Genomic DNA, 24,260 nt, shown 5'->3' with positions numbered 1-24,260 from the left:
ACCAGGCGCACAGAAAAAAAAAATAGCAGAGCAGAGTTATGAACGAATGCATTTGACTTTATAGCATGGGCGTGATTGTTATGGTTGTTTTTTGAAATATTAACAAAATATGTTGCAATTTTCCTTAATACATACATCTTCCAGTTGCCAGACTCCCTTATAGGGTGGTGAAAATTTTCTTGGTTCCTTCTACGAGTTGTGAAGTTTGATGAATTCCCTTATATAGTGGAATATTTTGTTGAGTTCTCTTATAAAGCGAGGAATGTTATTTTATGACGTGGTGTACTTTCATTTACAAACTTCTGCTTTTTCAATTTTCTCTTATAATATTTTACATTTTAGCCAGGCAACATTTTCTCTATTGATTAACATTCTCCCAATTCCATCAAGAGCAAACGGAGAGTTGCACTTAATTTCCAAGCAGGAACCACGATTTGTTTATGAAAATGTTCTATCGTCTCATTTTAGTAAAAAATAAAATGCTTTCTTATTTATACAAACATTAACTATAAATTTTTGGCTTTCTTGGTGTTGGGCAGTACATCAGTTTTGGTCCAACATTTCTGTCATCGCAGTATAAATCGAAACTAATGTCCAATGAGCATTAACTGAATTGAACAATTTTCAGTTGTTAAGTTTTTAGGTTGGCAGCATCAATGAATCTTTGACTGAAAATAGTTGAAGTTCGAAATATCAAAAAAAGTTGGGTTGAACAGAAGTTGAATTAACTTTTGTTTTTTTTTCCGAAAATCTGGAACAAATATCCTGAGGCCCCGTTTTGTTATAAAAAAAAAGACAGCTTCGATCAGGCACTTGATAATAAAACAATTTTTTTGGCTGCTCGACTTTAGATGAATCTCCGAGGATTAGTGAAGGTCACCGAAGGAACTAGATAAATACATTTAACATAAATACATTTAACAATTACTTTTTAAATAATTTACTTTTTGTTTCTTTCAAGTCCTGCCAAAAACTTTTTTAAAGGTGCAATTTTTTTTAGTTTTATAAAATAAAATACTTTTTTGATTTCATTAAAAGACTTGGAGGTCTGATACCTACCTTGATGTAATAAGTTTTCCATTTGAAGTAATACGTTTTCAATACAAGTATTTGTGTATTAAAATAGCACACATTTTTTTAGCTTACAATGAAGTGAGTTGTGCAAAAATTACGATGTTTAATGATATCGACAAATTAAGTTACATAAATATATATGTATGTTACACAGTATATTTCGATATTTAATTTTTTATCATCTTAATATGGAGCTTGGTGATGTTGATATTGTTGAACATTCATATTTTGTTGATTCGGTAATTGTCTTTGAAGTTGAGCGACTAAATTTGGAGTTTGTTGCTGGTTTATAGTTTGATTTTGAGATTGCACCATTCCACCTAAAAGTAGAAAGTTTTCATCAAATGGTTATGAAATTCTAAAATCCACTGGCTAGTCTTGGCCTAAACATATAATGAAAAATTATTATCTCACACACTTTTAAATTGCTAACATTATATAAATGTTTATTTCTTTAGCTCGGGTTTTTTTCGGTTCTTCTAGCATGTTTCTAACTAATACAACCCCAATTTTTTATTGAGACCGTTACTAAGAATTTGTATTAAAATACCTTTTTGCGAAACGTAAAAGTACTAAGCCTAAAATTATTTATAAGAATTATGTAAGTTTCATCCGATTCTGGACGATGAAAGAGGTCAGCACCAATTTAATATATTGTCACGAGCATAAAGTCCATAAACGTGTAGTGCATATCAAAAATAGAAGGCATAATTTTAATACAAAAACGTTAAATGCCGTTCGTACTATGGTTGATGTTGCAGTACCACAGAAATTTACTAAAAACAACAAATAGGAAAAAAAAAACACTATTCTGAAGTTACCACATTCATTATTTTACTAAGCAAACGCTTAGCAACTACCTATACTGGTTTTTAATTTTTAACTCTGGGTTGTCTACCGCTATACAGAGGTACATCAGAACATAGGCAATAATATTCAATACTAAAAATTATAATATAAAACACCCTCCGCCCTTTGGTATCGGATGTATAATATCGAATATTTATATATGTATAAATGAAAAATTATTTAAAAAATTAAACAATAGATAGTTTTGCTTACCTTGAATTTGCATCATTTGGTGATGTAATCGCTGCTGTTGAAATTGTTGCTGTGTGGAAACTACACTCGGTTTTCCACCTGTACATTGTTGCCTTGAATAAGGCTGTATAGTATTCTGTCCTATAATATTTCCCATGGTTACATTGGGAGTCGGATTGACAAACTGACCACGATTATTAGTTACAGGATTAGTTCCGCGTTGTTGGAGATAATCTGCAGAACCGCTCCTCTGGTTCATTTGATTGTAGGAGCCTACCATGTTGGAGGGTGGAACCTGGCTATTTCCGCCATTATTCATAATTCCAGACTGTTGATACTGATTAAAATTATGAAATGGATTCGTTGGTTGATTAATGATGTTCTGATTCGAATTTCCACCTCCTATGTTAACATTTTGCTGTAAAACATTTCCTGACCCTACCAATCCAGATGCAGATTGAACATTCATCAAGTTGTTTTGATTATTTGATGACGTATTTATGATACCTGTATTTGGGGTCATTGGCATTGTTTGATTACCAGCTTGTGAGTTTACATTCTGGGCGCCCTGCTGCGCAGCCAGGATTCCGTTTGCATTTAATCCCTGAGGCATATTACCAATATTACTTGTTAGCTGGTTCTGATTTGATGTTATTCCTCGCATCCCTCCTCTAACGAATTGTTGTTGGACGGAGTTAACAGCACCTTGCGGTTGTAGTCCCTGTGTCTGTCGTATTTGTTGATGCTGCTGAAGAGCGTTAAATGATGATGAATTATTTTGATTAAAATTAGGTTGACGCTGCCGAAGCATATTGCATAAAGCCTGCTTAGATTGATTATGTTGTGGGCGCTCAAAACGATTTGCTATTCAATGAGAATTGATAGAGAATTAATGAGAAGTATACATCTTTGGTCCCTATGTTCCATTTAGGCACTGTATAATAACTATATAAGTTAATAAATACTTGCACACCTTGATGTGGATAAAATTGTGGTTGTTGCTGCATCTGGTGGTATTGATTTTGTCCTATCCATTGTTGTTGATTTTGACCAGTTAATTGTGTTACTCCCTGGGGCACGTTTCCCATAAAACCAATTTGTGTATTTTGAGCATTGCCAAGCTGCTGTAAATTACCTTGCATTTGTTGTTGCATCATCATCGCAGAATTTTGTTGAAGGAGTTGATTAGAATTAAATTGTGGAACAGTAGCCTAAAATGCATAAGGAAAAATTTCATTTTTTAAATACTATTAGGAACATATTTTACATTTTACAACGAAATTTATTATAAACAAATAAATTATTTTGATTGAGACTTCGTCGCGCTCAGTTGGCAAAGTTTACGAATGTATATCATAATTTCATATTTCAAACAGTTATTTATTAGTTAGTAGTCTGCCAAAAATCCAGTTTTCAGTTTTTTTCCATCCAAGTTCTAAGTTAAGGTTTTAACAAGAGCACGTATTTTTTCACTTTAGATGATTCTGTAAGGAGTTATCATGTCAATGCCGGCGCCGAGGAGTTACCGGAAATGGCGTCGCAAAGGAGGAGTTTAAAATATTTTCTTCCAATAATTTCAGAATTTCTTTGTTAATAGTGTATGTATGTAACTAATAAAAAAAATTATAGTAAAATAATTCATTTTTAATATGAGAAAAAAATTGTTGAAAAAATGATGTTATCCCCAAGAAGAAACCCATGTAATCCCTTAATAAGAGATAGAAACTTCAAATCGCGCCTCTAACTACTAGGAAAATAATTTTCTTTCTTATGATTTTTATAATTCAACTAGAGGATCCGGCCACGCCTTGCTTGTGGTATACATTTTATACTATTATTCATTTAATAAACTACTCAATACAATGAAAATTTTATTTACGTATAATTTTAAGGTTGCTTTCTCAATGTCTGGTTACCAGCTTTTCTGTCCAGTTAATAGAGTTCTTCGCTTAATAGATTGTACTTAATAAACATCAATAATGTGCACGGTTAATGGAGATGTCCGCTTAATAGGTCGTTCATTTAAAAGAGCTTTCACTGTATTAATTGTTTTAACTATCCTATCTTCTAAATTGGTTCGAACTGGACACAGTGTACTCAATTTTACTAAAATCAAACAACGTTGGCCTACACCTGAAGGTATTTTCCCGGATTTTACCCTTGCTAGAGTATAAAATGATAAACGATGCATGCGAAAAGCATACCATAGTTTACGCAATTGTGCTATGAATTGACGTTTTATAATATATGATAAAAAAATAACGTCCTAACCAACGCTAGAATAATAATTATATGCTATTTACTAAGTTTCCAAAAGTAAGACTTAAGTGTTATGATGTGTAAGTTCCACATTCAGAATCTTTCTTATAATATTGGCAAAAGTTTCTTGAATTGACACTTCAGGAGACTTCTACTAGAAGTAATAATAAAATATATATGCATGAAAAAAGAAATCATACCTGTGTATTCATTTGAAGGTGATTAATTTGACCTTGTGGGTTCATCTGTTGCGGTGTCTGCGATTGAACTTGAGGCTGCTGCGATTGCGGAGTCACCTGGGCATGCGTTGGGATATTTGTAGGAGAAGTTTTCGAAACTTTCGGCTTACGCTTACGTGTGGTTCCCTTTCCTCGTGTTCTCCCAGTGGTAACTGCACTAGGTGATTGATCAATTGATGAGGGAGTATCTGGTTTCATCTCGTCTTTCTAGGATGTATAGAAAAATTTAACAAAAACTAAACAACTAAAGAATTCTGCTTTCGTTACAATGCAGATCTTTTCCGGCACAGGCTCTATGTCTTCTGGAGGCAGCGGTAAGGATTCATAAAAATAACTAATGGGTTTAACTAAACTATGCGCGTGATATTTAAGACTGCGATGTGTTTCTTCATATGCTAAGCTTTTTCTTTCAGATTTGACTGCACCAAACCAGACCCATGATAAGGGTGCTGGATTCTTATGACCTTCCAATATGTCCCAAACACTTATACGTTGCTTGTCTGATATACGAAGTTGTTTCTTGTCCATATCACATATTTTATTTCCTTTCATATCGATACCGGCCGGCTCACATGATATAACCTGCAATGTACATCAAGAATTAGAACAATTATAAAAGTTACAATGTACTGAAACATTAACATGTTACAATTTATATTTTGATTTTTATTTTTCCCTTACAAGATAAGAGTTATATCATAACTTTTATTTATTAATTAAGAGTTTATTAAAACTTAGCGCATAACTATAATTCTGCGTCGCAATATACAAAAGTTATGAAATAACTCTTATTTTTTAAGCGAAAAAAAATCAAAATAAAACGATAAAACAATCGAGAGGAAACAAATAAAAATCAAAATTTAAATTTCTTTTAATTAATTTTATTTTCACATATTTGTGTACTCCTCACAAAAAACAAAAATTTTCTACTACTACATCATACATACATATACATATATCTGACCATTCCTTCATAATGTTTTTTAGTCAAAAATTATGCAATAACTGTTATTTTCTGTCCTTGATAAAAAAATAAAATTTATATACTTTCTTTAAAGATATTCAATGTATTCCAACTATTCCAACATTTACAATAGTAAAACTGGACATATGCAAAACAAAACTTGGTAGCATTGAAAATAGCGATTCTACCACTTTAAAGAGGCCATTTTAAAGCGGTATTCGATGTTGTTGCTTTTACATGCGTTTGTTCTCTTAAATGTGTTCAATCCGTATTATTTTTTTATCAATAAATCAAAAATATCTTCTTATTTAGAATAGGTAATTAAATAACAATATTAACATACCTCGGTTGTTTGCTTGTAAAGTGGCAGTAACTGACGAATAACTTTTATTGAAGCATTATTTTTTTCACCAATTTCTTTTTTCAACTTTTTCATCAGGTTAAGGTACAGTTTTTTATTTTCATCTCGTTCAGAATGGTTCTCTGTTAATAATGTTGAGTGAACCAGCGTAACTAACATATCCACTACAGTAGTAAAGAGTTCTCTAAAATGATAAACAGAAATATTTTGATATGAAATTTTTATTTTATTTAAAATTTTTTATTTGGAATAATAAGAATAGTAAAGATTATATTAATTTAATTCATTTACAAAATTTGTTGAAAGAAGAATTATATTTTCCTGGTTCCCTAAAATAGTGCTTTTAGAATATATGGTAACGATACAAGCTGAAAGAGATAGTATAAGTTTCAAGAAATATACAAATAGGAGTGTATTAAGGGGTTAGGGGTAGTCAGAGGCACGAAAAAATTAAAATTTCCAGTTTTTTTTTTGCTATTAAATCGTGTTATTTTATAGAATGTGTTGACTTGAAGTCACGATAATTTAAAAAAAAAATAATTTCCAAAGATATAGTTGTTTGTGTTAACCCAGTTCCAAAAAAAAGTACTTGCGGTGACAACCATAAGTCCTTGGAGATTCATCTAAAATCAATCGGACAAAAAAAATAGTTTTATAAATAGATAATCCTGGGGCTGATCAAAGGATTTTTTTTTTCAAAAACTAACAAAATGGTGGCCTCAGGAAAATTTTCTCTAAATTTTTGGGAAAAAATCAACAGTTAATTGGTCTTAAAAAATCGAAATTTTTGAAAAAAAAATCCTGCCTCCGGAAAATTTTTTCTAAATTTTTGGGAAAAAATCAAAAGTTTTTAAGACCAATTAAAAAATCGAAATTTTTGAAAAAAAAATCCTTCGATCAGTCCCGAGTTTATTATGCAATCTAAAAGCTGTATAAATTTCATTAAAATCTACTGAACGGTTTTCGAGTTACAGTTGTCACCAGTTCAAAAACATAGTTTTGAGAAAAACGCGTTTAAAGTTTTACTCGAGCGCTTAATTATCGGATCAACGTGAAATTTTCAGGGAATATTTTTAAGATATTACACTTAACGAAAATGCGAAAAAAAATTATTTATTGAAAATTCTGACTACTCTTAACCCTTTAAGATGAGAGTTGTACTGCTACCAATATAGACCTCTACTATCCCCGCAGCATGACTCTCAATCTGATCACAGTGTGACAACCGCCCCTGCGGGTTGTATAGATCAACACTCCCTCTCTGCCAGGGTCACCCAGACACCCGCGACAAACTCGAAGAATCGCGGAACTCCACCCCAATTTCTCAGCCAAAGCAGCTATTTTACATAACAAGCGACGCAGCTTTCGCCACGCCGGTTCCTGTGATCCTACATCGAACAATCTACGTCTTTTCTGCAAGGAACCAACACTCTCCCCCACTGAATCCACAGCGACCATATTCACGAATTGACCTTAACATTGTTAACAATCTTAAAATTTTTAATCTACAATTTGACAGCCTATGCTCTTCACTATTAATACGACCGTGATAACTGCGGAAAAGGCAACGAAACGTTATTGGAAACATATAAGGCAATCGGTCGGCCGGTCTTAAACTACGCCGCACCGATGTGGTCGCCTGGATGCAGTGAACACAGACGAAAAAGCTTTAAACGTTTCAGAACACTGCACTGCGGACTATAATTTTAAATAGATATTTTGTATTAGAATAATACTTTTTTTTAAGTTGTCGATTTACTTGTTCAATGTAAAATATCAAAAATTCCTTTGTTATACAAGTATATATAGCAAAGTCATATGATGTTGGCACGGTTTAAATTGAAAATATGGAGCTTATTTACGTTGAATTCTTGAACTGAAACATCTGTTCAAAGAAAAATATACTTTTTAAGCACTTATATGTATTGATCAAAAAAATTGGTCTTACAGCGTCTTCTGTAATTGAGATTTACGTTAGCATTGCGCTTTAACGCATGCGGGTGACCTATTACTTCTATTATTCTTGAAGTGTCCCGATCTCTTCCCAGAAAAGGTTCTAATCCCATACGTTTACACCGCCGTTTTAAGTCGTACAACCAACCTTAAGGGGAACACAAATTTATAATTTGTAGGAATATGTTGCAAGAGTATAAAAATGTGCGTAAGAATTCAACATTCAGTGTTTGACGAACCCATAAATTGTTTACAATCTATGAATACGATAATAAAATCAACCCAATCAACTGAAATGAGATACATTGCGCATAAACAGATTATTCAGTAAGCATGGATCAATTGACCAGCTCCTGCGATATCTTTCTAGATTTCTGCCGCTACAACAACAATAACAGCGTATCTTTTTAGCCCAAAGTGGAGTGTACGACGTTCATTGAATTACTTGCCCTTAGCAAAATTCATCTCACCATAATGATTACTTTATACCAAATCCAATAGCTGTTATTTGTCAAAACTTCACTTTTTAGGTTGGCAAGATCAATGATCACTACGACTGAACTTAGTTGTAGATATACAAAAACTTTGGTTGATATCAAGTTCAATTGCTTTAACTTCATTACAACTGAGTCATGTTTCAAACCGTAATAGTGTATTAATAGATTTTATGCAAATCAGTATTAACATTCGCGTTTGAAATTTTTACCGAGGCAAAAGGTTACAAATGCTTTTTATATTATGTACCATTTACTCACCGATTCGAACTTGCATCAATTACTCCTTGACAGACCAGCTGCGCCAGTAATATGGCCCATTCCGTTGTAGAATTTCCATTTTTTTGAATTGTTTCAAACATTCCCCCTACCAGGGAAAAACGTAATTGAAGCGCATCTAAAATTTCTTCTCGGTCTAGTAGATCATTAATTCCATTCGAAGAATCATACTAAAATTATGAAAAAAAAAACAAAATTGCTATTAAATTTAATCAGTATGCCTAATCAATGATTTTGTATTTAAATTTACTTTAAAATATTATATATGTAGAAATTTTGTAACACGTTTTAAACATCGTTATGTGTTATGGATCGCACTATAATTCTATGGAAAAGTACATTAGCTTAAACAAGAAAAATATTTAATTTCGGTTGCAGCTAAGCTATAGTAATGCAATCTGAAAAAAACTTCGGATATTGTACCGTCGCTTTTTCGTGAAAAGTTTCGTCAAGATATCTTTACAAATAGTTTTCCATAGAAAGGCATATATTTGTTCGTTGTGTTCGTATGGCTAGTTCGTCTATACACAGACAGACATACGGACATGACTCACCTTGTTATGCTGGCCTTTTTGGGGATTTTTTGTCTTAAAAGGATGCATAATATTTTTAGAATGTTGTGTCTAAAGTTGATTGCAGCAAAATTGAGGAAGTTATGAATATTTGTATATCCTGGTCATGGTATATTAAGTTTATCACAAAGTTTGTAACACCCAGAAGGAAATGTAGGAGACCCTATAAAGTATATATGTATATATGTATATATATATAGGAAAATATTTAGCCATGAACTGATCCCTCAGTTTTTGAAATATCGACTTGAAATTTTGCACCCGTCGTTTTCACCCCAAGAACCTGTTCATTCATCGTAACCGTGTATATGGGAACACTATAGCACATAGCTGCCTTACAAATTGAACGATCGGAATCAAGTCCAAGACGAGGTATCTTCTTTAAATTTGACATGACTAATAAAATTGTTCACTTCGGACTACTATAGCATATAGCTGCCATACAAACTGAAATACCGGAATCATCGGAAACTTTTTCTTTTATTGAGGTATCTTCACGAAATATACCACAGATTATTAAATCGCATGCCAAGTGCAACCCTAAGTAAGGCGGCAATTACACTAAATTATGTTTTAAACATTCATATCTTATAAGTTTATGTAACGTAAGAATTATATACATAACCATATGGAATATAATATATGAAAATATTGCATATTTACCTCAGTAAATGACTGCAAGCAATGAGAAAGTTGAGAGTATAATGAACTCAAAAGACTCTCTTTATATTCGTCCTGACCATTTAAACATGAAAGAATTAATCCTAAGAAAGGTTGATAGTTTAAAGAGAACTTTTTGAAACCAGTAGAAATATTGAATCCGCTTAGAGAGTAATTCATAGAGGTACTGCTTCGTTCTCTTTCTTCTCCAATGTTATTGCAATTATCAGATTTGGGTATTTTTGCACAAAAATTCATACTCTCAAGTGCTCGCCCCGCAACGCGTAGAATTCGGCCTTTAACTGCTGGTGTGAGTTTTGAAATTAAGGGAACTATTAACCACGTAGATTGGTTTTCACTATATACTTCTTTTCCTTCAGCAGATAAGGCATCTTTCTGAAAAACGGCAATTGCAGCTTTGGCAACAGTGTCTAACCAATTATTAAGTTCAGTTTGGTTGTTCATAATTTGACGGTGCATTAATTCTAAATCTAACCACGATATTCGAAGAGTCCACTGTTCTAGATTTTCCAAAATTCGAATAATCATTGATCTCTGATCCATTTCGGAAATTATATTATACTCAGCTTCCGGATAACAAATCATATATAATACTCGCTGAACTTGTTTTGTAGTTAGCATATCGTCTATAATCATTTCACATAAATTATCAGCATGTTTCAAACAGCGTTCTAATACATGCTCTTGTGAACATATTTGCTTCAAGACATGATTCGCAAATTCAAGTAAAGACACCTGCTCCAAAGATTTTGCACTACTATTTCCAGTATTCGGTTTATTGACATCTTGGTCATTGCCATTACTAACATTTGACAAATCACTAGTACCAAGTATTTGGCTTAAGTCCGCGGGCCTGTCGGTATTTTTTGGAGTACTCCCCGGATGCACAGGTGTGTTAACGCCACTACGCTTGCCACTACTTATAGCAACAGAGTTATTGCTTGACATAGTTGGTGTTTTCAGATCAACAACAATTAATATTGCCTTTATGACAGCTAATACTGCTTGTATTGGTATGTTTTTGTGTGCGCCGACTAAGAGGTGACGATCGCAGCTCAACTTTATGTTGAAAGAATCTTCAATAACGTTAACGGGATTCGGAGAAGTGCTCACAGAGTACATTCTTGGTTGCGGTATTTCAATTGTTTTAAATAATTTCAAGACCAAATGGCAGGTAAGACGTGCGCCAGCTTCAGCATCGGTGGTGAATTCACCGCCTACTGGATATGCATATGCTAATGTTGGTAATGCGAACTTAAGGACAAAATCAGCCAACGAGAAACAGTGTCTTGCTACCAAAATGCAAATGAAAACAGCTAATGAGTTGTGAATTTTGTTATCATGTATGTCCACTTGTTCAAAAAGATGAGGATATCGAAGTTTTTTCGAAGCATTGCAAATACTTTGCAACGCAGCTATCCATTCTTCGGAAAGACTGTTACACGAAGCCGTTAACTCTGCACATAAAATGGCGATTTCATTTAAATGATCGTTATCAGTTGCTTGACAAACAGCCAAAATAGCGTTCGATACAAAACTATAAACATTGGCTGTGGACTCCTGCAATTGACGAATGCAATGATATTCTATTCTACCGCCACGTTTTGGAGAAATAAACAATTCTTGCAAAAAATGCGGATTATAAGACTGCGGTGCGGCACTGAAAATACATTTAAAATTAGATTTTCTTCAAAAATATAATTATTGTGGTTTACCTTAATTGTTCCGGTGAATTGTAGATTTCTTTAAACGCCTTCATTGTTCCAATTATCGGAAAATACTCTGTCTCATTTTCTTCAGATTTAAGTAAATCACACATTTCATATAAATCGGAAAGATACGCGAGTATACAACGTTCTGCTGAGCTGCATTCCTTTGGATTGTTTACGTGTTTAATTGTTTTGCACAACCCTTCGAATACTGATAAAGTTTCTTCTGTGCTCAACAAAAGGCATGAATGGTATCTACGTAGTATGCCAACGATATAAAGAGCTAAAGAAGTTGTATACATTCGAACCAAAATGGACTTCTTAGCTTGTAACTGATTTTCAATTTCGGGCAATTCCTTTAAAATGTGGTCACAAAAATCCAGCAAGCTATGTATATTCAAAGCCATTTCCATCAGATCAAACAAAAACGCAACGTGTTCTTGAACTGGCAAATAGTTATTACTGCCCGTTGCAAAGCCATTGAGTTGCTCTAAAACAATAATTGCACACTGGGATGTAACCACATGCTGTTCGAAGTACGACATGCTCTTGCATTTGCTAGTGGTAGCCTCGAAATTGAATTCATTTCGAGAATGCTTCTTAACTTTGCCACCTTCGGCGATGTCAATACTGAACTTTTTAGAGAAGAGTTTACAAATTTCCTTAGACATTTTCTTAACGGCGTGCTTTTTTTCATCACGTTCCTTTCCGACGCCAAATAATAAAATATATCTCTGATTACATTCATTGCTATAAGATACACATGCCTCCTCCTGAGGTATGGGAAAATGTTTGGTATATATGTAGTGGCGTGAAATAAGGTATCCACTCAAAGTCATATGCGAGTTGTCAGCTATTTTCGGACTATCTGGCGTTTCTAATGCACTCTGTCCTTTCTCTTTAATGTTTTGTAACAATTTCCCCAAATCATCATCAACATTGGAATCATCAAATTCACTATGTTTAAAATCAATGGCAGAACTGAATTCATCATCAAAATTATGGGAGGGAGAAGGTTTGTTATCTACCGACTCTAAACCACATACCGAAGAAGCTTCATTTCTGTTTACGTGCTCTAATTCTGGAATGCAGTTTTCTCTTAAAAGATCACCTCGTGAAATCAAAGTGTGCATATAGGCATTATGAGAAAATACATCGTAACGAATTAATGAACTGAAAAGATGCACAAGATTTATAAATTGTGTACGATTTTGTGTTGTACCATTTTCATCCAGGACGGGAGCATCGCGATCAAGAAAATCCATTAAAACGGATTGAAATACTGGAAGTCCACCAATCAATCCAACTCCAGAATTAATAGAATCTTTCTCATCCGGTGCATTTGAATTTTGTTGAGGATCGATATCTACAACTGAAGTAACTTCAATTTGTCGTTTATCCAGCAATATAGCAACAGCTATTGCACGATGTTCACCCCATCTAAAATTAAATTTGATTTAATATATGTTAGCAATACGTATGTAAGTAATTTACCTTTGATTAGAAACCGCCCATTCACATAATATTTTTACAGTGGCAGCGTCTTTATCAGAATTGTAAGTGTATTTTTTACGTTTATGCTCAGCGTCATCATATTTTAAATCATAGTTAGGAAATATTTTGGAGTAAAGCGAGTCTATGTTGTTATCCTTATCTCTGCGATCAAAACAGTGGGTGTCCAAACTGTCAAGAATATCTAGTACGTGAGTAAAACAATTTACTTTGGAACTACGCCATTTCTCCGCAAACCAACGATTTTCAGCATGTTTAGACCTCAATGCAATTTCAGCTTCTGCGATTTGCAATTGCCGCCTAATATTTTCATTCGAGTTTTCGCACTTAAATGGCATTGGTAGTTGAGAAGGAACGACAGAAATAAAATCAAGTGGGCTACCACACAATGAAGATAGGGCTCGACTTTCATTGATTCCATTCCATATTAAAGCGGTGGGGCATTCTAAAGTTATGGTTTGAAGTATTGTACTTAAATATATTACCATATCTCGGTGATGAGGGCAATGGTTGCAATCACTTAAAGGTAATTCTAAACTATGTGTGACATTTTTTTCCTCTGAATTGGAAGCTTCCATGGTTGCTGCGTTTGCCTCATGATGTTTTGCTGGTGCAACAGTTCCTGAACCAAGTTCCAAAAGTATAGACAAATTTTTTGCAGCCAGCACTGCCAATTTTCTACTTAAGCGCTCTGATTGAACGAAGTCAGGCATGTATTGCAAAGCAAATACAAGAATTAACTTTTTTAAAGACATATCAAATGATATTTGTGAACGCATTTTTTCTATTAATTCCAATATCCAATTGAGGAATTCTTGTCGATCAAGCAGTGATTCTTCGTGCATATACTTGCAAAGACGTGTGCAATATTTCCAATATTTCAATGCATTTCGGCAATCCTCGAAGTTACTGCCAATACCAGATATAGGAGATCCTGATCCAGAACACAGTATACTTCCAGATGGGTTTGATGATGGATTTGTTGAATATGAGGGGCAACTTGTAGAGGTCAACGTGTTCGCGGTTAATGGACTATGAGCAGTTGCAGGACTACTGACAGAGGGAGCTGACATCATATGACCTAAATTTATTCCCGAAGAGAAATTGCTAGAACCCTGAATGTTTTTATCAGCTCCAACTGAAAATAATATTTTTTAAGAATTTTTAAAATTTATTTATCACCTATTCTTACGTTGAAAATACTCGTGAAGTTTTGGTAAAAGTTCTCTCATAAATTTTATTATGTTTCCAGTCCATTCTACAGCAGGATCATAAATACTACGTTTTTTATTTTTTGATTCGGTGAAACTCAATGTGTATGCTGCACTTAATTTAATAAACCATGCGGCTCGTTGCATATTTACTTGATTATCACAGAGGACTATTAAAATTTCTTCCTTTTTATTAAATGACGGTGCTTTTTTAGCTAAACTCAATAGAGGTTTGTTGCCTGCAAGATCTTTGAACCACGCATCTAATGCCGTTTTTGTACGCGGCGATACTGGCCAAAAATTATCTTTACAATTAATTTGTTGTTTTTTCCTCATAGTATCTTGTAAAGTCATAAGCTCTTCCTTTTTTGACAAAATAGAATTAATAAAAGAACCCACTTTACTTGCATTCATATTTGAGTTATGAGCAGTTCCAAATTCATCCGCCAATGGAGGCGTAGTTGCAAAGCCGTGTTTCACATTTGTCGGCGTTAATTCATCTTCTCTCTGCTTAGCTTCTTGAGGATATACATCTGGAGGCCCCAAGCGAGCTCTCTTTAAAGGTCGTTTTTCTTGTAATAATGACAACATTATTAGAAAACACGATTTACTAATTTATTAAAAACAGATAACAAACGTAGCGCCTATCCCACACACTTAAACATTTTCCAAAGTAAAACATAAATACTTAGCGATAATAAAAAAATCGATAGCAATAATCGAAATAGCATCTGAATAATATAATTCAATTTTTATATCTATATATAAAGGTGGTCACAAACGATATACATGTTCGTTCAACCGGTATGTCTGCAAGTGAAATTTACTCATGTATGGGCTTGTGTGTATACATATCCAATTAAGGAGGAAAAACCGATTTTTATTTTAATTTTGGGTCTACATAAAGGCATTTACATAAATATGCTTTTATAAGAAATTTCTACCAGATTTAAAAAAAAATCACAATTCATTTATTCTGAAACATGTTTGCCCATTGAAAGGCGAATGTAAACTTTTATTTTAATGTCGTGTATTGAAGAAAAATTTATGAAATTGAATTGCTGTTGAGAGGTCTCAGGCCGGTCGCACTTAATAAAACTCAGGGTACATCTAGTCCTTACTGAGTATAAATTGTGGTTAAAGTCTACGTCAAAACTGGTAATCTCTCAAAACGGAGTTGAGGTTTTCCTCTTCCTCAGCTTCCATCGGCGAGTATTGAATCATCGTTCCATCGACTAAAGTCGTTTTCAATGAGCAAAGGACCATGAATGTTCCGCAAAACCTTTTTCTTTAACATTCCTAAAGCCGACTCATCAGATGATTGAGTGAAATGGAGTATAGTCATTCTCCTGGCTAAGCAGTTACAGTCGTAGGGCTGTAACTGATTGCGATAGATTCTTAATCTTGCGTCCTATCAGCGCACTCTGGAAACATGAGTAGCCCTTTTGTAAGATGTAGTGGTCAACACCTTTGAAGCGTGGGGTCACGACTTGAAGAGAAGAAGCTTAGGCGAAGCCACTCCGAAATTTTCGGTTTGCTACAGAAATATATATAAACTTCATACTACTCGCTAGTGAGGTGTTTGCGACCAGCCTGGTCTAATGAAAGAGAAGCAACAGCTTCGGAACGCTCATGTTTTACTCATGAACACGAATTGATGTTTTTATATATTTTTTTTTGAGCAAGAACTTTTTTTTGCAGTCTATGATTGTTTTGCCCTTTTAGACAGGCTGCCGCATTAAACCTCGAGATTTGAGGTTCTCTTAATAAGAAAATGGGGTAGTTTCGGCTCATTTTTTCCGTGTATATAATTCTTTAGGGTAATTAACCGATAGTTTTCTTACCGGGTTAAAGTAAAAAATCGTTACAAAACTGATAATGCTTCGTCGTTGATTACCTTGGAATTGATAATTAACCGATAGTTTTCTACTGGGTTTATTTAAAAAATCGTTACAAAACTGATAATGCTTCATCGTTGATTACCTCGGAATTGATTGTTCGCGACCATTCCTGTTTGACTTAAAATCATAATGTTGTTTTGTAATAATTTGCGACAGAAACTTGTTTTACGGGGTGCCAGGACATTTTCATCTTTGGTGCAGTCAAAAGCTTTTATAAATGGGAATTGGATTAATGCAAGCAGTAATAAAACCTTTGATGTCACCAATCCTGCTAATGGAAGTGTGGTCGGATCAGTACCTAATATGGATGTTAATGATGCTGCTCTCGCAGTACAAGCGGCTAAGAATGCTTTTGAACAATCTGAGTGGTCTAAATTTACAGCCAAAGAACGTTCGAGTTTGTTAAAGGTACTGAATTTTTTTGGAGAAATAAAATAACTCAAACTTTATGTATATTGCAGAAATGGTTTTCTTTGATTGATAAAAATGTAAATGAAATATCTTCTATTATGAGTGCGGAATCTGGAAAACCAATTAATGAAGCTCGTGGAGAAGTTGCCTATGGCAATGCATTTATCGAATGGTTTGCAGAAGAAGCGCGCCGAATATATGGGGACATAATACCAAGTCCGGCTAAGGATCGTGAAATAATTGTAATGAAACAGCCTTTGGGAGTCGCAGCTCTTATTACTCCCTGGAATTTTCCTTTGGCTATGATAACTCGAAAAGCTGGTGCGGCATTAGCAGCAGGTTTGAAATAATGCATACCAATAATACATTCTTTATTTTTTCATAACAATGAAAGGAACGGAAATCAACAAATACCTAAAAGTAAATGTTTATGAGCAAATAAAATCAACCCGAAGAAGGTAAATACGGTGTTAAAAACGGGATTCTATCGAATAATAATATATATTTGCGTGCAAATAATTAACATCGACAAGGCCCTGTAAATATTTGGGAATGTCAAGCGGTAATCAGCTTTAATGATTTTGCATAAAAATATTGAGTTTTTTAAAATATTTGTCTCATTTAAAAACTCGTAAAGCGTTGTTAATTAGTTGAACGACCCATTTATACTATCTATCATTATAAACTGTAGTTTTTACAGAACTGTTTTTGGAGATAAGCAACTATGATTGCTTTGTATTAAGTATGCCCATACCTTTCTTGTAAAGAAGGCTAATTTTCAAAATCTAAAACCAAGATAAAAATCAACATACCATTGCTTGGTCTTATATTGTTATTAATTATTAACATGCAACTGTACAGTTTAGTGCTGCCAACGATTTTGTTATGTAGTTAAACTTCAGGTTAATTTAGAGTAGAATCCGCCGAATTCCGGTTAAACTTGGAATGGGCGGATAAAGAAGGCTTTCCAGATTAAGACTATGTATGTATAATCTATATAATATGTACATGTAAATGGAAAAATTTATTTATACAAAAAAGGAGTGTGGATGTAAGAAATGGTGCGATCAAAATTCGATACAGTGCGCTATTCCTAGGTATGCTCTGTTTGAGTAAAATTGTTTTGAGTAGATGTGTACAGCGTTTCGCTCCTCTTAATTCACTGGAGTTTAAATCCACTGTGGACAATTATAGTATTGCTTAGTAATTAACACCTCTTTAACAACAATATATATGTTATGTTGTGCAAAACAACGTTAAATTCAATTCTACTGTCAGCAAGGAAATATATGTATGTAAGTTGCGCATCTTTGAATATAATAAATACGGCAGTTTCAGGAAATGTTCCTTTTATTAATTAAAAAAAAAAGAAAATGATTCCTTATTTGAACAAAAATAAATTAAGAATCTTCCATAAACATTATATAAAAGCATTTTAATATGCTGAAGTTGTTTTCAGAGAGAGTTCCAAACACCCCACACACCTACACAAAAATTACCACGAAATAAAAAATATTAATCTGCTAAAGAATAAAACCGTTTTTTCACATTCATGCCTGTTATAACCGATTTTATGTTTTTTCAAAGCGTGTATAAAAGTTTGATTGATTGAAGCTCGAACAGATGTGGCCGGACAACAAAGAAATTTAAAAGTACCAGAATATTCTAGTAATTTTGAAGTGGTGACTCAGCCAGGTTATCAGGAGTATATCGACTACATAATCCCAAAAGTCTCTCTCGCAATTGTTCTCTTGTACTGAGAGATAGAGCTCGTAGAGAAGGTGATGCCTTGAAAAGCAATAAAGAAAAAAATTAACAACCAAAAAACTCATTTTTATATCGTATCTCGATTGCTGTTAGGGGTTACAAAACACCGTTGAACAATGGTGACAAATTTGTTAGTGTTTTCATTTTCTTATAGTTTAAATGGACAGAATATTAAGTGATATGAATGTTCCTCATCCCGAATAAATGCCTAATTTTGTTGATTTCTTTGGGTTGCTTTTGTTGTTGTAACGGTTGTATAAACCCCGCTTAGGTGGTAAGGCTCAGGTTCGTTGTCATCTGTAGGTGTATTCAGTTGCTGATATCAACATTAGATTTTGTATCTGTAATATAAGAAAAATTGTTGAGAATATGAATTACTGCAAGTCATCATCATCTTTAGTTTTATTTTAATTGATGCAAAATTAAAAAAAAAATACATTTGAAGAAAACAAATTTTTTCACAACATTGAATATATCAACAACATATAAACTTTCTCTTTACTATTCGAGCACTTCAATATTCCAATTAGTTAAAGTTAGTTTCAACTTTTTTCCGGTACATTTTTTATTTAATAAAAGTAAAAACAGCATCGTTAAAAAAGATTTCAACTTGATATAAATTAAAATTAAATTAAAAATTCTAAAAGTAATGGCTGTTTATGTTGATGCTGTTAACCGAAGCTCCTTGCGAAAAGTATTTGTCGGATAATGCGATAGAAACGAAGTTAAGTTGAAATTTGCATTAAAGCTTCTTTCACTAACAGTAAAGCGATAGGTGGAACAGCATTAAGAGTATTATAGGATATAGGAGCTATCATTGGTGGTTCAGAAAACAACATATTGTCAAGAAGTCAAGCCAAGGGTTCCCTTAAAATCCAAATTATTCTAAAGTGTATTATTTATGTACATTATTTCCTATATGTAAATTAAACTTAAGTTTTAATTTTCAAATAGGCTGTACTATTGTGATCAAACCGGCTGAGGACACGCCACTTACAGCTCTAGCCCTTGTTAAACTGGCGGAGGAGGCTGGTTTTCCTGATGGAGTGATTAACATTGTAACGACGAATAATGCTGCGCCCATTGGTGAATTGTTTTGTAAGAGTCCCGACGTTAAGGGTATATCTTTCACTGGATCTACAGAAGTTGGGAAATGGTTATTCCGAAACTCCTCAGATGGAATTAAACGTATATCATTGGAATTAGGTGGAAATGCTCCATTTATTGTGTTCAACACTGCCAACTTAGAAAAGGCTGTGGATGCTGCCATTGCTTCGAAATTTCGAAACTGTGGACAAACTTGCGTATCAGCTAATCGCTTCTTTTTGCAACATGAAATACACGACAAATTTATTGATTTACTAAAACAACGGGTTGAATCACTAAAAGTTGGCGATGGCTCAAAGCCAGATGTTCAAATCGGACCGCTTATAAATAACATGCAATTTAATAAGGTAGGAAGGTAAAGTTATAGCAAAAGAATTACTTATATTTACTTTTCCCAATTTAGGTTAGCGGTTACGTTGAAGACGCACGTTCAAAAGGTGCTGAAATATTATTTGGTGGTAATCAATTAGAAAAGTTGGGAAAGCTTTTTTACTCGCCGACAATAATATCAAATGTACCATCTAATGCTAAATTGTATACGGAGGAAGTTTTTGGTCCCGTTGTCTCAATAGTCAAATTTAAAACCGAAGAAGAGGTTATACTTGCGGCAAACAATTCCAGGCGGGGTCTTGCTGGATACTTTTTCAGTGAAAATATTCAGCAAGTATTTCGAGTTGCTAGACTTTTGGAAGTTGGTATGGTTGGCGTTAATGAGGGATTAATTTCTGCCGCTGAAGCACCGTTTGGTGGAGTTAAAGAATCGGGTATTGGCCGCGAAGGTAGTCATCATGGTATTGACGAATACGTCGAAATTAAATATATTTGTATGGGAAACTTGAAGTATTAAAAGTTACCGTTTCCTTATTAAATAATTTTCTATTAGATTACTATATTAGAACATAATTAATTATTATGTACTATTGAAATATAATATTATAAAAGTCATATCAAAGTATAAATTATGGATCATGTAGCAAAATTTGTCTATACATTAAAAGTGTGTACATGTATATATATTAATGCAACGTAATAACGTTATAAATGGTTCCTATGGATTTATTTTCTTGTCTTCCAATAAAATCTTATGCAAAGTGCATACCGCTTTATGTAAAAGAATGTGCATATAATATGAGTATTTAAAGCTTGTCGTAACAAATTTAATAATTAATATTACAGTTTTGTCGTGGCTTCTTTTTTATTGGCGTAGACACCGTGTAGGTTATAGCCGAGTTTACAACAGTTCTTGCTTTTCACTCTTTCGCGCCAATAAGAGATTCCAAATGTAACCAGGTCCTTCTCCACCTGGTCTTCCTCTTCCTCTGCTTCTCCCGACGGACACTCCGTCCATACTCTCAGAGCTGGAGTGTTTTCATTTATTCGGACGACATGACACGCATAGTCATTGTCTCTCAGCTGAACTGTGTCAATGTCGTATATTTCGTCCACCTCATCGTCCCATCGATTGCGGTACTCGCTGTTGCCAATGAGCAAATGACTTTTCTCTCCAACAGTCCTAAGAACGGCTCATCAGATGTCATCCTCCATGCCTTTACACCATATAGCAGGACGGGGATGATGAGTGACTTGTATAATTTGGTCTTTGTTCGTCGAGAGAGGACTTTACTTCTCAGTCCGAAGTAGCCCCTGTCGGCAAGAGCTATTTTTCGAGGCTATCGAGACTGCATTCATAATATGTCACACTATATATACAATCAGTGAAACCGTTCTTTAGAACTTAGGTAAGTTGGGTGGCTGTCTAACGATGCACGTAGACCTTTGGAGACCTTAAAGTTCCCTCACTCTATGGGTTTGTCAGTACGAAAAGTTTTTTCTGAGCAACTTAAAGGCCTTACAATCGCATAGAAGGTATGTATTTAATTGTGTCTCAAAGCCGCCATACTATCTGATATATATAAATAAATTCCTTATTGTGAGCACATCCCTTGTCAGACGGGAACTTTTTAAGTATTATAGAAGTACTGACGACTAAAAGAGAGGATTTCCTCAGTCTAAGAGGAGTTGGCTTACAAAACAAATCTGTTGGTATTACGTGTAAAATTACTTTAAGTGACTGGCTTGGCGTTGTTCTGAGGGCTCCACTGATGAAAATACTTGCTGCTCTTTGTATGCTTTCCATATGTCTTATTGCGTATTTCTTTTCCGTTATTGACCATATATCGTAAGTCCTAATCGGTCGTACAGTGGACTATCCGAGGTGTTAACCCCCATTTGGGACGCACGATTATATTACACGTATTTTGGTTTCCGTGTGAACTGCCTGTGAAAAATTATATTCCAAGTAGCTTGCTTTATCTCCTATTGCTACCTTAGTAACATTTAATAATGGCGGCAAATTTCTGTAATCCTGTCTTTCTTAGTGAATAATACTAGCTCATCGACTAATATCATTTAAAATTGTCTGCGAGTTAGCAAAGGTATTCGGAAATTTACATCTAATCGGAACCACAACGACAGCGTAGCCAAAACATGTACTCCTTCATTTCCAGGTCCGCCAACAATATCCAAAGAAGTGGAGATAACGCCAACATTTTGTTTAATGTTAATATCCAAAGAAGTGGAGATAACGCCTCCTTGCATCCCTTCGGACAGATCTGCACATCGTTGAAACTTTCGGCGTTGAAATTATTGACCTGTTAATGAGCATCTGGGAGATTCCCGAGAGATTGAGATATACCCAAATCTTTTAGGGCGCTCAGTTTTGTCTTAGGCTGGATGTTGTTGAAAGCGTCTATGTCTAGGGAAGCTACTAATGTGTATTCTTTTACGTCCAGAGATTTTTCAGTCTCTGCTACCACAGAGCTTAGTGTTGTTTCAGCGGATTTCCCTTGGAATTCGCATGCTGTGAAACTGCCGTTTTTTCTGGGTTTAGGTCGTTTCGTCTTCGTTTGTGTTACCCTATTAGCCTTTCCAACGTTTATAAGAGGAATCAGGAACCTTAGCTTTTCTCTGTAAAGAGGAAGTATGTATAGTTGAATTGCAATGCGTCTTTAAGCATGGTTGTTAACAAAGTTATTATGTCGCTCTGGGACTCGTGCAACTGAACTCCGGCTTATTTGAAGAGGTTGAAATTGCATACATTACTAACACAATGTCTTTAGGAATGAACTCTGTCTCTACTTCACTGCCCAGTTTACACTTCATTAGAAGGCATAAAGACTCTTCACTGGATACCGTCCATCTGTGATTTGGCTTCTGAAGGTGTTATGCACCAAATGTGCCTTTATTTTTCTAGGTCTTCTGTCATATTCTCAAAGACATTATATTCGAGTTTTATAATACTTATACCACTTCTGTTATCCATGGGATAGTGCATAGTTTGATGATATCCGTGCTGACCTATAATGTGTGGTGTGCTTTGGAGTCGTATTCAAGTAGTAGTTTAGAGAGTTTGTCTGGCAGCTGAGATCCTGGAGAACACTCACCTTTCTACGTCAATGAATTAATACTTCCTCGACATAGTTAATCTCATCGCCTCTTTTCGTCAGCGGTTCTATGGTTTCTTTGTTAACAACAGCAGAATCTGGATTGTGGCTCCTTTAGTCTCGACACCAGATTCTGCTGCGGGGTCTTCGAAGGTCTTGCCGAGTCCCCGTTTCTCTGCTGGCAGATTCCAGCTGCCATGGTGAAGTAGGGATTTGTCTTCCCTTAATGGAAATGCTTTGTTAAATAATTTCACTCATAGTTAAAATCGCCAATTGGACTTTATTTACTTCAGAAAGATAAGCGTATACTAGGCACTAAAAATTTGAATTATTTTGAAGTGACATTTAGCACAGATGTCACTGACAGTCATATCAACATGGAAAAACCTATTTCATAACTTATATTAAAAATATTAGTTCATCGATATAATTAAAACTATGCGGTCAACCGTTGGCCGCAAACTATGTGGTCAATAAGGCCGGCCGGTCCTCAACTACGCAACACCAATATGGTCGCCTGGATGCAGTGGTACGCAGATGAGGAAACTCCAGACCTGCCAAAATACTGCACTCCGGACCACGTCGGGAATGTGTTTTGATGTCTCCTATCGAACACCTTCACAGTGAGACGCTTATGCTCCCAGTTAAGGAGCATAATTAACTCCTCTTCAAGCAGTTCTTGCTGGGATGTTTATGTAGAAATCACACTTGCAGCCATCTGCTTGGAGCGGAACTGCTTCCTAGGAGCATCAAAAGGTCTTTCCGTATGTGGCGTTCGGGACTTCGCACACGGACGCGAGAAACTGACTTTCGACAGGATATTGAGCCATTCATACTTTTCCAGTGGAGCCATTAACACCTTCACTGATCTAACACCTTCCCTTTGGTAAGTGGAGTTCTTGGAGGCAAATCACCACCCATCGCACACGAAGAGCTCCGTTAAAACAACAACAACAACAACGCGAGAGACGTTGATATTGCGCAACTTTTATCGTTCTGGATATTAAAGCAGGTTAAACAATCTCTCTTTTCCTATACGAATAGACTTTTAGCACTGATAATACCCAATGCCTTACCAACCCCACTCATCTAACACCTTTTCCCTTTGGTCCGACCCAGTCGAAATAGCACGTTTCCTGGGCCTCCCGTTAGATGACGTCGACGACAACACAGATGACCCTTACCATCCCAACGGGGATTGATAACCGTTAAAACAACAACAACAACATAACTTAATGTGAGACGTTGATATCAAATCGGTGTGCAAGTACGAAAAGTGTGT

The 24,260-nt window shown here is 34.8% G+C and overlaps 2 protein-coding genes across 2 annotated transcripts; one reads left to right on the top strand and one right to left on the bottom strand.

The window, feature by feature from the left end:
• Positions 1–1,107: 1,107 nt before the first annotated feature.
• On the bottom strand, positions 1,108–15,013 carry LOC126761050 (mediator of RNA polymerase II transcription subunit 12). The gene is made up of 11 exons (XM_050476957.1): positions 14,331–15,013; positions 13,121–14,276; positions 11,633–13,066; positions 9,900–11,577; positions 8,647–8,834; positions 5,921–6,122; positions 4,881–5,195; positions 4,575–4,820; positions 3,089–3,326; positions 2,137–2,979; positions 1,108–1,394 (listed from the first exon to the last, which is right to left on the bottom strand). Exons 1-11 carry the CDS (start codon positions 14,938–14,940, stop codon positions 1,258–1,260), a joined length of 7,047 nt encoding a protein of 2,348 aa, XP_050332914.1. The 5' UTR covers positions 14,941–15,013; the 3' UTR covers positions 1,108–1,257.
• Positions 15,014–16,258: 1,245 nt separating this feature from the next.
• Positions 16,259–20,651, top strand: LOC126761463 (succinate-semialdehyde dehydrogenase [NADP(+)] GabD). The gene is made up of 4 exons (XM_050477636.1): positions 16,259–16,658; positions 16,712–17,000; positions 19,383–19,882; positions 19,939–20,651. Exons 1-4 carry the CDS (start codon positions 16,380–16,382, stop codon positions 20,380–20,382), a joined length of 1,512 nt encoding a protein of 503 aa, XP_050333593.1. The 5' UTR covers positions 16,259–16,379; the 3' UTR covers positions 20,383–20,651.
• Positions 20,652–24,260: the final 3,609 nt, after the last annotated feature.

Source organism: Bactrocera neohumeralis, chromosome 6 (assembly GCF_024586455.1).
Source record: "Bactrocera neohumeralis isolate Rockhampton chromosome 6, APGP_CSIRO_Bneo_wtdbg2-racon-allhic-juicebox.fasta_v2, whole genome shotgun sequence".
NCBI lineage: Eukaryota > Metazoa > Arthropoda > Insecta > Diptera > Tephritidae > Bactrocera > Bactrocera neohumeralis.
The sequence above is the reverse complement of the archived record's forward strand: the minus strand, read 5'-3'. Positions and strand labels throughout refer to the sequence as shown.